We start from the raw sequence: 15,063 nt of genomic DNA, 5'->3' as shown, positions 1-15,063 counted from the left end.
CCACTGATAAGGCAGAGCGAACATTTGTCTGCAGCCGCCTGTTCTTGAACTTCTCTAACTGCACTTTTTCACTGTCTTACTCTGGAGCAAACTATGTGCAATACGAGTGGAAAAGAGCTAAGTGCTTTTCCTTGGGTGGAAACCGATATGGAAATACCGAACATTGTCTGCTACCTGACATAAATACTGATCTAAAAATACACCACCTTCCCCCCAAACCCTCACTTCACATCATAAATGAAGTATAAGCAGACCCTAGAAAGATTGAAGCAGAATGTCTACTGAATTTATGATTAATAAGCATGTCAAGTTTTATAACAGCATCCTCATGTGGACACAGCTAATGGCCTTAACGTTGCTTCCAGAATCAAAATTGAATGGTCGAGCAGACTTAGCCTCAGGAAGGCCCACGGTGATAAGGGAACCATCACAGAAAATAGGTGTACGCATTTTTCAACCTGTCAAGTGAAAAAAATCACAGATGATGATAAGTCAAGGATATGCTCTCTCATATATGAGCTGTACGAATGTTTGTGCTGAACAAGGCTGCCTCCTAAACAAGAGGGAAAAGGTGAACAGAAAGCTGCATGATTATCCCGTAAATTACACTTACCCAAGAGCAATAATTACTCTGAATCAGCATTTAAACAGGGAGGGAGTTGTTTTGTGCTGCTCAAAGCTGTTGTAAATTGCTAACCCTGTAAGAAGCCCAGGAAGAAAGAAGCACACAGGTAGGCGTGGCAAAAAGGAGGCCACAAATTTGGATAGAGCAACACATAGACTTAAGAATTATGTAGATTTTTTGGGAGAACTTCACCTGCCAGTGTTATCAAAGGCTGTGGAAAACATTTCAGGCCCCAGGGACTGAGCCGGGCTGTAGCTGCTGAGGATTAGGAAACTAAACTGGAGGACAGCCTAAGGACCTGCCAATCTGATGTTAGTTTGCCTTCTTCCGAGGCACCTGCTGCTACCTTGCTGCTGAAGATGGGACTGAAGTGACTGTGCACCAGCCAGGTCTCATACAGAAAGACCCAGATGCCAGATGTACTTTTTTCTAACTAGCAAAATGATGTGTACATGTATAGACATGGGTAAGATGTAAAGCACTGGACATGGCATGTTGTCTTTTAATACTGTTCAATCACTGATGTTCTCCTGGATCAGTCTTCTGGGAAGGACAATAATCGACTAGTTAGGGATGTTATTTGTGTCAGCCCAAACTCTCCCCAGTAAATCTCATAAAGAGTAATATAGCTATTACTATAATGCTTACATGCTTTATTAGTTTTCAAATAAATGCTTTGAATAAAAAAAAATGCTGTAAAGGTAGAAGTCATAAATTAAGGGGAATTCTCCATTAGCTGTGGTATACAACCATAACATGTCTTTGCAGAAGTGGTATCCGGATAACTTATTGAATTCTCCAGGCAATCACTGAAAAGCATTGGAAGAGGGACTGTCATTTGTGTTGTCTATGTGCAGCATATAACATCTGCCGCAAAAATGATAACTAATTGTGTAAGAGATTCTGTTGCTATGTAGTAAGCGCAGCTCTGCACCACTGATTTGTGAGAGTATCAGCTGTGATAGACCAACAGTCTCTCTTTCATTTCACAGCCCGGCAAACTTTTTTCCCACTTCGCTCTTATTAGGAAAGCCTCTCCGATTCCCTCTGTGTTTTCACCAGAGGACAGAACCAGCGGCGTCCGACAGTGCTACAGAGGCAGTTTTTTCCTAACTAGCTTCTGAAGGGCGGTTGTACTCTCCGATGCAAGCAGGTCTATATTTCTTCCGCTACTATATGTACAGCTTGTAGGAAGTACTAATTTTTACTATTACAGCTTCTTTAAAAAAAAAGAAATAGAATCAGGCAAGACACTGCAGCAATAATACCCAGCCTCCTCCTGATGTGCTCCACAGCGAGTCCTCCTCAAGCCACCCATGACCGTAATTTCCACTGCGTAGCTCAGCTGAGGCATAAGCTTTGGCAGCACGGCATTTGCGGTGGCAGAGCTCCAGTTCCTGCTCCGTGCTGACTTGAAGGCAAGAGTGCCCCCTGAAGAAGACTTACTTCCTGACGCATTTAGGCAATTTGGGGGCTTCTAATGCAAGCGCTGACAGATGAGCTTTGTTTCAGACATGAAGAATACATGTGATACTGTGATATAGTGAAAAAAATTTTTTTTTAAAAAAGTAAACATAGTGCTAAGTGTTCCTATGACCTCTGGTTATATCTCTTTGTAGGTGGCCACTATTTTCATAAGGTGTAGAGCTACACTGTATATTTCCAGCACAATTATTAAAATTCTTATGTTCTAGAATTAAACATTTTTATGCAATCCATTGCATTTAGATAATTTGAGAATCGTAGAATCATAGAACACCTGTGACTGTGTGAAGGTATTTTGTATTCTGGGGCATTAACCAGACAAAAATATTTTCTAAACAACAGGCCAAATTCAGAATCAACGTCAGTCAATGCTGTTTATTTTGGAAGTCGCACCTGTTAATTCGCAGCTGGAACGTGACCCTCTGGCTTTGCATCTTAAACATTCACACGTATCTCAAAGTCAAAAATGGGGGAGCTTTCTTACAGACTCTTACAATCACATCATTGCATCCCTTCCATACTTCTGACACTAGAAAGAGCTCTGTCTACTGATTAATAGAAAACTATGCCTGAACAGCTGATTTCCTTTTATTTAAACTCTCTGTTGACATTTTAGTGGCAAATAACTGTACAACATCCATTGAATTTGTTCAGTTGTTGTGGCAGTTAAGACAGAAATGTGTGAGTCTCTAAATCTTCATAGAACAGAGATTTGCACACACCGCTGGTTATTAAATGTACATGATATAATGTTTTAACTGAAAGCCCATTAGTTCCTGACAAAAGCTAGGAAAAGGAGTCACAGTATAAATATTTAAAGTAGTAATTCAAAGACTTTTAAGGAACATGCAGATGACACTGGAGTGTAGGAACCAGGCTTTGTGTAAGGCTTGCCGTTGTTCGTGAGATTTTTCCTCTCTAAACCACTGAGCATCCTAGTAGAGCATAAAGGAGCCACTGAAATACTGCATCAATTATATAAGAATAGGCACTTAAATATACCAAAACATATGTACAGTTCAGTTGTTGTGATTTTATTGATTGCCTCAGATGATGATGTGATTAAAATATGCCAATGATATGTGTTTTCAGGCAATACTCAAATTCTGCTTGCATTCAGATTAGAAAAAATAAGACTTGAATCCAGTTATAATACTGTGGCATGTTGTCAGAATATTTTTTATTCAGAGAGATGTTGAAACTGGGATCTTTAACATCACTAAGTGGCTTACGGCATTGCCCACCACTGGCTCTGACTGTGTTCCTTGCTCTTCCAGCTGGACTGGGACTGTGTAAGACGCATGGCCACATGCTTTTTTTTGAAAAGCTAAAAAGCCACAGCATGTGCTTACTTTGCTGTTTGCAAAACAGGTGATGCCATTTGGAAACATACTCAGAAATAAAATGTTCATCTCTCTGCGAATGAAAGGTGTTGAGCGGTGTGCTCTGGCCAGAGAGGGGCATTCAGCTCCACAAGCAGCATCTGGCCTGCCTTTAAATCATGTCCCGATTACAGCCGCCTCTTCCTCCTCTGCCTCTGGAGGTGAAGAAGGCAAAGCCTGGGCAGAGAGAGAGCAGGCAGCGCAGACATGCTCTGCCCGGTGGCACAGACGTGGTTGGGAACCTGGTAGCTGGGAGCAGAGCCGTTGGGTACTTGTTGTGACCTGGAGCCCTTATTTCGGAGGTGTTACTCTTGGTTTAGTCGTGCAACTCCCCGTTTACGTGCCCTGTATCCATGTCACACTGGTGGATCCCACTGTGGTTTTAAACCAGGAGCATTTCTGCACCTCCAGCGTTTCTGCAAGTGGAGTTTAGTTGGTGTATGGCTACCACTACCCTGTACGCTAATCCCCTCATCGAGTCACTGGCCATTTTTTACCTCTGCCCTGTGAAATCTCATCCACAAAGTAGAAATTTGGGATGTTGGCTCTTCATCTGAACAGGGGGAATCATGGCAGCAGAAATGTAAGTGCTCCAAACCCATTTCCTCACAGTGCCTCAGTCCTGATTCAGAAAGATCACTTTTAGAGATAAAAGGATAATTCAATCATCATTTAGTTTCTCTTCCTCTGAGACTCCCAGCCAGAAATGATTTATTGAAAATTGTCATGATAGCTGTTATGCTTCAGACATTCTTGGAAAGGCTCTATCATAACACGTAGCCAATTCGCACGGGCACAAAAATGAACTTTATTTTAAAGACAGGTGTTTTAATATGGGCATTAGAGGGAAAAAAAAGACATTTGAATTTAAACTGAACAGCTATTAGCTTCCCTAGGCAGTCTTTTTTAGTAACAATTGCCTATTTACTGCTAGCGAAAGATTTGATCTCAAGCAATTCTTTGGATTTTGTTGGCTTCGGCTGCAGTCGCTGCTGCAAAGACTGGCACGTGGTAATTCCAAATTCCAGGCTCAGTTATTAACTTTTTTTTTCCTGTCACTATTTTTAAATTCTATTTTTAAATTAAAATTCTTATGTTCTAGAATTAAATAACATTTTTATGCAATCCATTACATTTAGATAATTTGAGAACACCTGTGACTGTGTGAAGGTGTTTTGCATTCTGGGGTGTTAACCAGACAAAAATATTTTCTGTGGTAAAGTTCAAACTGACTTTAATGAGAGATTTGCTTCAGGAAGGGATGTGGAATTTATTATTTTGTCAGTATCACACAAAATATATAAAAGTTAAACCCGTTACCTTGGCAAAGCAATTAAACCCATAAATTTTGAGGGCGTCCTACTTGTCAAATGCAAATAAGCTAGTTCAGTATGGTGCCAGGAGGAACTCAACATCAGAAATTTTCATGGAATAAAGGGCTCCACAAAAGTTGCTTTTCTCTGTTTTTCAGAGAGATGAGGCCAATGTGGCATTTAGATGAAGCAAAAGATAGGTATTATGTCCTTAGATGTCGGGGAATGCTATAGCCGAGAAGCACCCATTGCACTCGCGTTAATTTTCAACCTTGCACATTAGCTGCTGCACCCACCCGCACCCCTCTCCCACCCACACTTCTGCAACCTTCTCTGGACTCTGCTTCTTACAGAAATGCCTTCAGGGGAACAGTGTGTGAAATAAGCCCGATACTGTCAATCTTCAGGCACTATTATGCATGATGAGGACCTTCACGCAGCCAGGAAGTTACATAAGGGACGTGAAAAATAAACGCATAAAACTCATGCTTTATGAAATAAGCTAATGCTAAACAGTTCAGGAGCAGGAAAACTCCCCTACAGACAGCCTGTCTCATCATTTTTTCCATCAGAGTGACTGTTTTGTCTGCCTGAAGCATCCAGAGCTGGCCAGCCTCCCGCCGGGTACCGTCAGCACGAAGCCCCAGCCTGCAGCGGCCAGCAGCGGGGTCTAGGTAAAACTGAACCTGGGTTTTCTGATTTGCTTTGTGAAAGGCGTGAAAAATGCAAAAAGTTACCAGTAAAGAGGCAGCTGGTGGGCTCTGCTTTGCGACTACAGGTTGCATTGATTTCATTAGCAAGTTAAAGTGGGTGTTAGTAGGAAAGGAGTTAAAGGTTTTGACTTGCAGTTTCACAGTGCCATCCAGTGGCTATTTGGGATGACTGCAGAATAAAATCAGGAAAACCTGGAGCTCACTGAAGATTTCACTATGTAGCAAAATTTTCAGATTTGAATGAAACAGAACGTAGGTCTTAAAAGTGAACGTAGGTCTTAAGTAGGTCTTAAAAGACCTACTTAAAAGTAGGTCTTAAATTGATTAACTGTCGTTTATATTTGTTGTTTTTAATAATTAACTTTTTATTACAAGTTTTTACTCTTCAATACGTTTTAAGTACTTCTTTTAAAACAAATGTACTATTTGTATTAGTATTAAAAATTTCCTTAAAAACCCAATTAAATAACCTGTAAGAACACAATCCACCACGGTACAGCCTCGTCACAAATAACTTAGCAGTGTCTGAAAATTGAACTGGTGCTAAAAAAAACCTCATTAGGAAATTCTTAACCTACATGTTAGTGACCTGGCTTGGGATTTAAAGTTTATTTTTTTTCCTGTAGGGTCTTGTGTTTGTGGCTTCATTGTCAAGCCAAGTAATTGAATCTTATATGTTGTTTGTGTCATCAGCTTACAGAGTTTACAGAGTACTTTGGAAATGTTGTAATATATTCACCAAAAATCACTGTGTAAACTCTGTGTGCTGACTTGTTTATTTTATATTTGGCTTGTTTTCAGTCACTCTTTGACAGAGCAACTTTCAATCTTCTGTAGTTCCTGATAGTTTGTTAAAAATCCTACAGCAATAATAGATATTTTTCCCGTTCCTTTATAGCATTTATAAAAGAGTCTTCAAAAAACAAACAAAAAAAAGTCTGCCTGGTTGTATTGTGCATGTGATACCAGTCAGGGGTTTTTTTTCCCCCTACTTTTACAAATGAGAAATACAGGAAAAAAAAAGAGAAACTGATGGCTTCATGGGCAGCTCAAGATGAGATACAAACATTATCTTCAGGCTGAGGGTGCCTCTTACCAGAGAGGCGCGCACTCCTGGGAGTACCTGCGGCGGGGTCACCTCGGGCTGCATGACAGTGGAAGGGAAAGGGGAAGAAGAGCGTTTTTGCAGATGGGGAAGAACTTTAATTGCCGCTCGCAGGATGGCACCTCTGCCTGCTTCGTGCCGGGAGGAATACAAGAACGGTAAATACAGCGCTGCAGTGTCGCTGCAGATAACCATTGACTAAAGCTTAATAATGTTTTCATCTGTTTAAACACAGGCATTTTGTGATTGAAGTCAAAGACGAGCTAGAGCGCTCACGTCCTAAGCTCTCCCCTCATCGAACTGATTGGCTTTGTGTCTCGTTCTCCAAAACAAACCTCTAATTAGCAATGGAGTTTACACAGAAACACTACCTTAGTAAATACAGCCTGACGATCCATCCATCTTGTGTATAATATTTACATAGACACAGTTGTCTCTTCTTGCTATGCAATTCAGCTTCTAAACATTTCCAGTATCTCATGAATTTTTAATTATAATTCTTTTTAAAGCAGAGCTGATACCTCGCTAGATAATAAAAAATGTTAGACTGCTGCTTCACTGATGAGCGTTTGTTCACACAGCACGAAAGAGGCAGCAAATGCTACTGTCGGACTCGGTAGCATTTAACACTGACTTTGCACTGTAGATGATAGCTACGTAAGTAGAAAGGGAATCAGAAAGTAAGTCTAGTTAGTGCAATTTAACTTGACAGTAATTAAAATAAGATTGCCCCATAAACTTTGTCCTTTTGCCTATATTTATTTATTTATGAATTAATAGGGCGTCTGATTTCCCCTATTTTCCCAAGCCAGGCTATTCTTTCAACACAGCTTAAGGACCGATTCCATAACTACCTGTAGTTAGTTCAATGTAAGTGTATTTAATTCGAAAATCATACACTTCAAATAATGCAGAGCTAATTTTAAAAATGTCAGTGTTAACTCTGCTTCCATTCTATATATTAATGGTAAAGTTTGAGTAGCAGAGGATCTCTCTAAATAGCATTAGAAAGGTGAAGCACAGAGATTTCCAGGCTACATTGTCCTTTTTTTATCCACTTGTGAAAATTCAGTTGAAATACATGTAAGGGTACTCATCAGGTAGTAAGAAGGCACATTCACCTGCTTTTATAGACAGGAAGAGTTAGTGCTGGTTTTGAAATGATGCTCCCTGAACCTCACATTAGGACACTCCTGCTGTTCCTCAAATTAGGACTCTGACATAGTTTTTTTGATTATTAACGGCTTCTGGATTCAGTCTTAGGCAGGGCTAATTTCTTGAAAATTGGAAGTGATAAATTATTCAGTTTGCTAATAATGGCTTTCCAGATAGGTGTAAGGCACTTTCTTGCAATAGCAGGAATGGCAGCTAAGATTAAAAAACAGCTCGCGTTATGCACCTATTTCCTCCCACATTAATAAAGTTAAATTGCCTCTTGAATTAGATTCTATGGCAAATTTCTATAACAGAAGCTCAAAGCTGACATCAAATTCATGTTTAAGTGTATAAATAAATTACTTCCTTTTAAAAGCTACAGAAGACAACTGGAGATGTTCATTGTTCCACAAGTTTAACTAAGGTCACGTATTTAAGCTTTTGGCTTTCATCTTCTGCTTTCTCGAAGTTTTGTTTCTTGCATTATCTCTAGATATTCTACAAAAAAAGGTGATGAAACCTTGCTAATCTCACATCAAGATGCCTTCTTTTAACACAGATTTTGCACAGGCAGGTATATGTCTCTGGGCAGCAAAGTCTCGGCACTCGCTGTTAAAAGCTCAACCACTGGAACAACACTGACATCCTACGGATCTTTTCCCAACTGCATACCCGACTACACTTGAGAAGAAATGCAAATTCACTGAAGAAAAGATCAGGGGGTATGATTAACTGATTAACTCCTATTTAATATTTTTTTGCAAAATAATAAGGAAGAAAAAATTAGTCACAAACTTTAATCTGCGCTCACAAATTAATTGTGGTTTAAAAGCATGAGCTAAATTATTTTATAAATTTTCTACCCATTCAGAACTCTGAGATGTTAGGAGCACAAATTAAATGCCATTCAGCTTGCACATCTCTGTGAGGACCAAGTTATCTTCTCTCCCCTTCCTAATACAATTTGGAAGTGATGGGTTTGGATCCTTCAAGTCCCGTAAGTCCTTCCCACAAGTCCAAGATCAGTTTGGAGACGATCAGTAAGATTTTTCCTGCTGTTAACATTTGTTCTTCATGTTATAGATGTCTGTCATGAACTTAACTGTGGCTGTTCCTTTGCCTGCATGGGTTACTGGAGCCTTCAAGCTCTTGCAAACAGTTTAATCAAAATGTAAGGAAAAGTCCCATGCCCAGACTGGGAACAGCATTATGGAAGGGTTGTTGCTGATTACCAGCAGTGACAGTATTGTATTCCCTATTGCCTATGGGTTCCATTTTTTTCAACAAAAGAAAAATTAATGTGAATTCACTGTGATTTTTGGGGAGGAATATATTCACCGTAAAACAGTATACCATCCAATCATTCCTGTTGGACAATAAACATAATTTCCAGCCTCTGAGCTGTTCACAGAAAACATGCTGAGTCTTGCCTTCAACACCATTAATGCCAATGAGGCAGTTCTAGCAGGAAAACAGCAGAAACCCGTCAACAGAAAAACATCACCACTTATTTTGCGATGTGGAACCAGTGCAGCTCTATTAACCTATTTCCAAACCATGCCACCCTTTGCAGGCATGGCTTCCTGCTACCCGGTATCTCTTGCTACCTGCAGCTTCTGCTTTAGTAGCCATGAAAAGACAAGAGTTACAAGAAGTGTCTTCATAATCAGGTGCCTAGGCACGATCCAGGCATGTGATATATTTACCACAATATAATGAGATAGTTCCGTATTTAATTTCAAAACAGGGGGTCTGGGGCAACTATGCTGCTTGCATCGGGTCTATCTGATGCCGCATGAAAGCAGGGTTCCCAGGATTAAGAGATCCAAGAATTACTCACTATCTATATCCCTCTTCTTCTTAGTATCTCATTATTAAAGCACTTTTATTACACTATTTGGTGGTGTGCTTTTCTTACTGAGATAGGGGAAGGACCCCGCACATGCCCTGTGCAAGAACAGCTAGTGATGGCGCTTCTGTGCTCTCCTAACTCCTGCCCACATCCCCTTGGCAGAGCTTTCAGCCCCTTCGTTGCAGCCCCCGGTGCCTTGCCCCCAGCACTGCCTGGCAGGAGGTGGCTGGACCCACTGCCTTTAGCACCACGCTAGATTATGGCTGGTAATAGGAGGGGGTGACTGGGTGTTCACAGCCCCTTGAAAGCCTGGAGGGAAGGGTACCACTAAACCTCGGTGCTGTCAGTGTGAGGGACGTGGAGGTGCACGAAGGTGGGGGCATGTACCAGGCGTGGGTGATAGCCCGAGCAGGAAAAACCCCTCTGTGTTATGGGGCTTACTGTTCTGAGAGCAGAGTAGGAATTTACACAGTTTCCCATTTTCTTTCTTCCACTCCCGCTTTTTTGCATCCAGACTGTCCTGGGGCGCCTGCTTCTCCCCAAAGCCAGCCCTCCTCTCTGGTGAGCACTTACGTCCGGGCAACTCATGGGGTCAGCAAAGCCCGTCCCGCAAAGCTGGCAAGGCCTTGAGGGACTTTGTGCCCTGGGGGCCAGCCTGCGCCGTGCCTTTTCTGGCCAGGCGGGAAGCATTCAACCCACTCGTGCGTTTTGCCCTGCCCCGTGACAGCTCCGTGCAGGCTCCTGGAGCAGCTGTTTCCCAGGTTCCTCTGAAACAGCAGATTTTCTTTAATCCTCATGGAAGCCTTTGTCATCTCAGAGCCAAATTATCGTAACATATCTTTCAAGTTACAGCTTGAAATCACTTTCAGGAGTAGAAAGGGCAAAGACCTCTGCTGCTGAAGGAGAGTCAGGCTACCAGCCGAGGAACACCAGGAGGGACCTGGGAGATGCCCTGGCGTACACCTCTTTCCTTGGGTTGCACTTCCAGCCCGTCAAGCTGCAGAGGTGGTGCCTCTGTTGGGAGGAAGTTGTGCACAGGGTGTGCTGTGAAGGGCCTTTTGCTTTGAATTTACTCCTCTCTTTGGTCTGTCACAGCTCAGATTTATTAACCTCTGGACATACTTCTCTGAGGGAGGGAGAAAAGCACTTGAAGGGTTTCTGGGGAACAACTGAAGAGTTATCTAAACCAGCTTTTAGTAGCGGCTGAATGTTTATTAGAGGCAGACAGGCAGTTTACTGTATTGTTTTTTTCCTCCGATTACAAGTGATAATTATTTCCAGAATACTTTTTCAGAACACTTGGGTGGTGCTTATGCGATAATGAGGCAGAGAGGCAGAATGGATAACAACTGTGTGCAAAAAAGGCCAACAAAACCCAGCTAAATATTAGAGACCCTTTGTTGTACAGTACAGCTATTGATAAAAACCTTATTTAGCCATTAAATGCAGTTCTGGGTGGGATTATCGACTGGTTATATCAGTGTACCTCCTTCTGGAAACTATTCCAAATTCCCTACCCCAATTCCAGCAGATACTGCATCAATGGTGTTCACAGTGTAGAAATGCCCCGATATGCGGTGAGGAGAAAGGATCATTGAGAGTGGGATGGGTGGTAAGGTGGAATGATGGGACGTGCAAGTTATTAAATGCTATGGATGAGGAAAAGCACGGCACCGCTGACAGCTATGAGTGCCCCCGCTGCCCTCCAGGGTCAGGAGGTGACCTCATGCTCCTGAGGGGCCTGAAGGGAACCTGCCATTAACACAATAGCTCTGCCCTAAGCACAGCTACACAGACAAAAGCTGAAAAAACATATTTGGTGTTCACTTGGAGTTTACTTAGGTGCAGGATAGCAGAGCGGTTCCATTCAGACTCTGTGTATTTGGGCTTTCTCCAGTTTGAATTCTCCCAAACTTCTGTTTTTGCCAAAGGCAATGTTTTTATCCATAGGTTGTTATCCACAGATGGCTAGATTAACATATTCATTTTGTGCTACATCATCCTAAATATTAGGATTTTCCATTCCTTTGCAACTGAAACACTTAGTCCTTAAGGCAATTCTAATTCATGAAAATTGGTGAGAGAGAAAACAAGATTTTAAGGAGTTCCCTATAGCCACATCTCTGACTACCTATAACCACATCTCTGAGTATTTTCTGGGTATTTACAGATAACTCTTTCCTTGTCTTAACACAGCAAACTTTTTTTTTATTTTGTAGTAAATTTTAATTAGCAAAACCAGTAAGTGTGAGGCATTCAGAAGTTACCCTTCCTAAAGTTTGTGCCATCTCTGTCTTTCAAGTGAAGTTGGAGCAGTAGCGACTTAATTGTTTTACAATATAAAAGTCTCCTGTGCTATTTTAATTTGCAGTGCTACTATCTACGTTAAGCATATATGATATAGTAGCGCTCAGAGTTTCAGTTTATGCAGATGGTTTTCGGGGACTGTATAAACATGCACGAAAGTGCAGTGCCCTAAAACGCTTTCATTCTTGCGCATGTTTCTTGACTCGTTCAAGATCTTACCTGCACCACGGCACTCCATTTTCTCATCAGATTAGTTTGTCAAAGACTAAGAAATTTCTAGTCTTCAACCTAAAATACCCGATGCACTCGCTCGGTGTAAATGTGCAGTGGAGTTACACTTGCTGAAGAAGCTGAGATTCTCATCTAATGTCATAATCATTCAAAGCTCATTAGAAACCCAGGTTAGGAAAGAATGGTATTAATAGTGCCGTGTCTTGAACTGGGGATCATTCCGATTGCCTGGTACTTTATAATACCAGTAACGAACTGTGGAAAAAGGAACGATAGAAAACACAGTAATCCTCTTCTCCAAGAAGGTACGTAGTCAAGTGAAATTTGAGAAAAGTCAGTTTTCTTAGGGAATGATTATAATGGACACTGAACAACGGTGATGTAGTCCTGCAGACTAATTCAATATACGTATTTCAGTTACAAGTAGTATAGAGGTGTTTAGTTAAACTATAATAATCGAGTCAGATGATAAAGTCCAGAGCTGGATCTCAATATACATTCTCTAGCTCTTGTGGAATATTCTGATGAGGATAAACGCATGTAATAATGGACTGGCACTTATTAATTGCATGGATGTAAGACAGTACTCTTCAGCTTGCTGTAATTTGAAGAAATGGTTAAACTGATTATAAAGCTGTAAACTGGCAGGACTTTATGTTGCACAGATGCTCCCTCTTTCCCTTTCCTTTGTACTCGGCTCCCAGCTGGTACTTGCGATCCTGCACAGAGGATTCCTTAACCTGACCTCTACGATTTCAGAACAAATGACACTTTGGCTCTTGAAATTTGTTGACTTTTCTCTCCACAGATGTTTTGCTTTCTTCCTCCTTGCCCGTCCTGAAATTTAAGAAGTTCCTGGTGTGAGCAAAGAACGGATCTGTTGGAAGGGACAGATGTGGAGTGTTATTTATTTGCAGGCTTGAAGGCCTTTGATAAGGTTTTATGGCAGAACTTTTTCATTTTTTATTTCCTTGACCCGTAGATTTTTCCTGTTTGTCTATGTTTTGAAAATAAACATTGTTATGCCTTCTCGAGTATAACTCATAACTCTGAGTTGTATAGTAAGAAATGGCTTTATTTTATACAAAATCTGTAAATTACTACTCTTCTCCCGAATTTCTCTACCCCGTCAGTAAAAACAACCAGCCAACCAAGCTGAAGTCTGAACTCCACGAGCAACTGCCCCCGATTTGAAGAACGCACTTGCAGTCTACCTCCGCTTATAAAACTCATACACATTATCGGACTTTGAAATACGGTTTTAAATGCAACACCATACAGAGCAGCACAATGTTTTCCTAAATAATAAGCAGCATGTGTTGTCAGCGGGGATTGGCGTTTGAGAGACAGTTATCTTCTGACTAAAATTCCCCCACCTCAACCAACTTATTTTGGGCATACAGTTCTTTTCCCAGGAAAACGTCATTCCTTGCTGCAACTTACTTGAAATATTCGTTAAGGAGTACTGTAGATACGAGCTCTGCGACCTGACAAACCTTAAAATAGGAAAGCCTAATGGGAATGAACTTTCCTTAAGCATTAAAGAAACGTCTCTATCTTGAGGAATTTCTACAACCGGTTTGTTGTGGTTTATGCTAGTTTCAAGAGGTAGCCGATCATTAAAAAGTCGCGAAGACTTCCTACGGGAGAAAAGCAGTCAACCTCTTAGTTCACCAGCTGAGGAGAGAACTCGTTTCATTGACAAACATGGCTGATTTGCTGTCTTGATGTGGAGCGGAGGCTCGAAAAATACCAGCACGGGCATGAAGTTTCAAAGTTGGGGATGACGAATTTACAAGGAAAGCCTCGGCTGCTGAATTTTTTTAAACACGTGAAAATACCAGCCGTACAGCAAAGCTGCATATTGAATTAGCTTAGCAATGCTTTCTCCCCACACACACACTTTTACCTTGTTATTTCGCATACTCACCTCTCCCCCGACCCCCTCCTTGCAGAAAGTCCCGGTTCATCAATAACAGCTTTCCAGAACTTTTCAGGCACCGGACTCGGCCTCGTCGCACCCCGCGCATCCCCCGCAACGCGCGGCCGGGGCTGCAAGCGCCTGGGGGGCGGCTTTGCGGGGACGGACACGCGTGGTCCGCGGGGTCCGCGAGCGCGTGAGTGTGCGAACGTGTGCGTGTCTGCGCGTGTGCGCGTGTGTGCGCGAGCCCCCGGCGGTGCGGGCGCGGGCGCGGGCGCGGGGCGGGGCGGGCCGGGCCGGGGGAGCATATAAGGCGGGCGGGCTCGGCGGGGCAGGCAGCGTCCCTCCCGGCGGCGGCAGCGATGGGCAGCGGCGGGCGGCGGCTGCTGCTGGCGCTGCTGCTGGCGGCGGCTTCGCTGCTCTGGGCGCCGGGGCAGAGCCAGGGCCAGCCCCGAGGTGAGCGCGGCAGGGGGTGGCGGCGGCGGCGGCGGCGGCTCTCGGGGGTGCGCGGCTCTCGGGGTGCGCACCGCTTGCGGTGCGATGCGATGCAATGCCTGTAGAGTTTGTTTGCAGCCGCGTCCCGGGGGAAGGCTTTCGTCCCCGCGGGGCTGGGGGAGCCTTGGCGGCGTGCCCCCGGCCCCCGCCGGGCAGAGCCGGTGCGGGGGGCCGGGCTGCGCTGCAAGGGGAGCCCCGCGCGGGGGGAGGCGGGCTGGGGTCCGGCAGCGCTGCCCGCCTCGCTGCCACGCTCTTCCCTGCGCCCCCCTCCTTTATCCCTCCTCTCCCCTCATCTCCGCGCTGCGCAGCCGCCCTCCCCCCCTTTCCTGGAGCCCTTTCTTCTCCCTCGGCGGCGGGGGCCACTCCGCCCGGCCGCCTCCGGGGCCGCCCACTCCCTTTGTGGGAGCCGAGAGACGCTGTGGAGCGGCAGAAACCCGGGGGAGGGGGCGGCCCCGGGGCAGGGGGGAGGGCGGGCTGGC

At 43.6% G+C, this 15,063-nt stretch overlaps 1 protein-coding gene across 1 annotated transcript in view; it reads left to right on the top strand.

The window, feature by feature from the left end:
• Positions 1-14,451: 14,451 nt before the first annotated feature.
• LAMA1 (laminin subunit alpha 1) overlaps positions 14,452-15,063 on the top strand; it is a 120,482-nt gene continuing 119,870 nt past the window's right edge. The window contains exon 1 of the mRNA XM_076328962.1: positions 14,452-14,545. Within this exon, the coding sequence (XP_076185077.1) occupies positions 14,452-14,545 (94 nt within the window). The remainder of the gene's footprint in view (positions 14,546-15,063) is intronic.

Source organism: Aptenodytes patagonicus, chromosome 2, assembly GCF_965638725.1.
Source record: "Aptenodytes patagonicus chromosome 2, bAptPat1.pri.cur, whole genome shotgun sequence".
Taxonomy (NCBI): domain Eukaryota; kingdom Metazoa; phylum Chordata; class Aves; order Sphenisciformes; family Spheniscidae; genus Aptenodytes; species Aptenodytes patagonicus.
The sequence above is the reverse complement of the archived record's forward strand: the minus strand, read 5'-3'. Positions and strand labels throughout refer to the sequence as shown.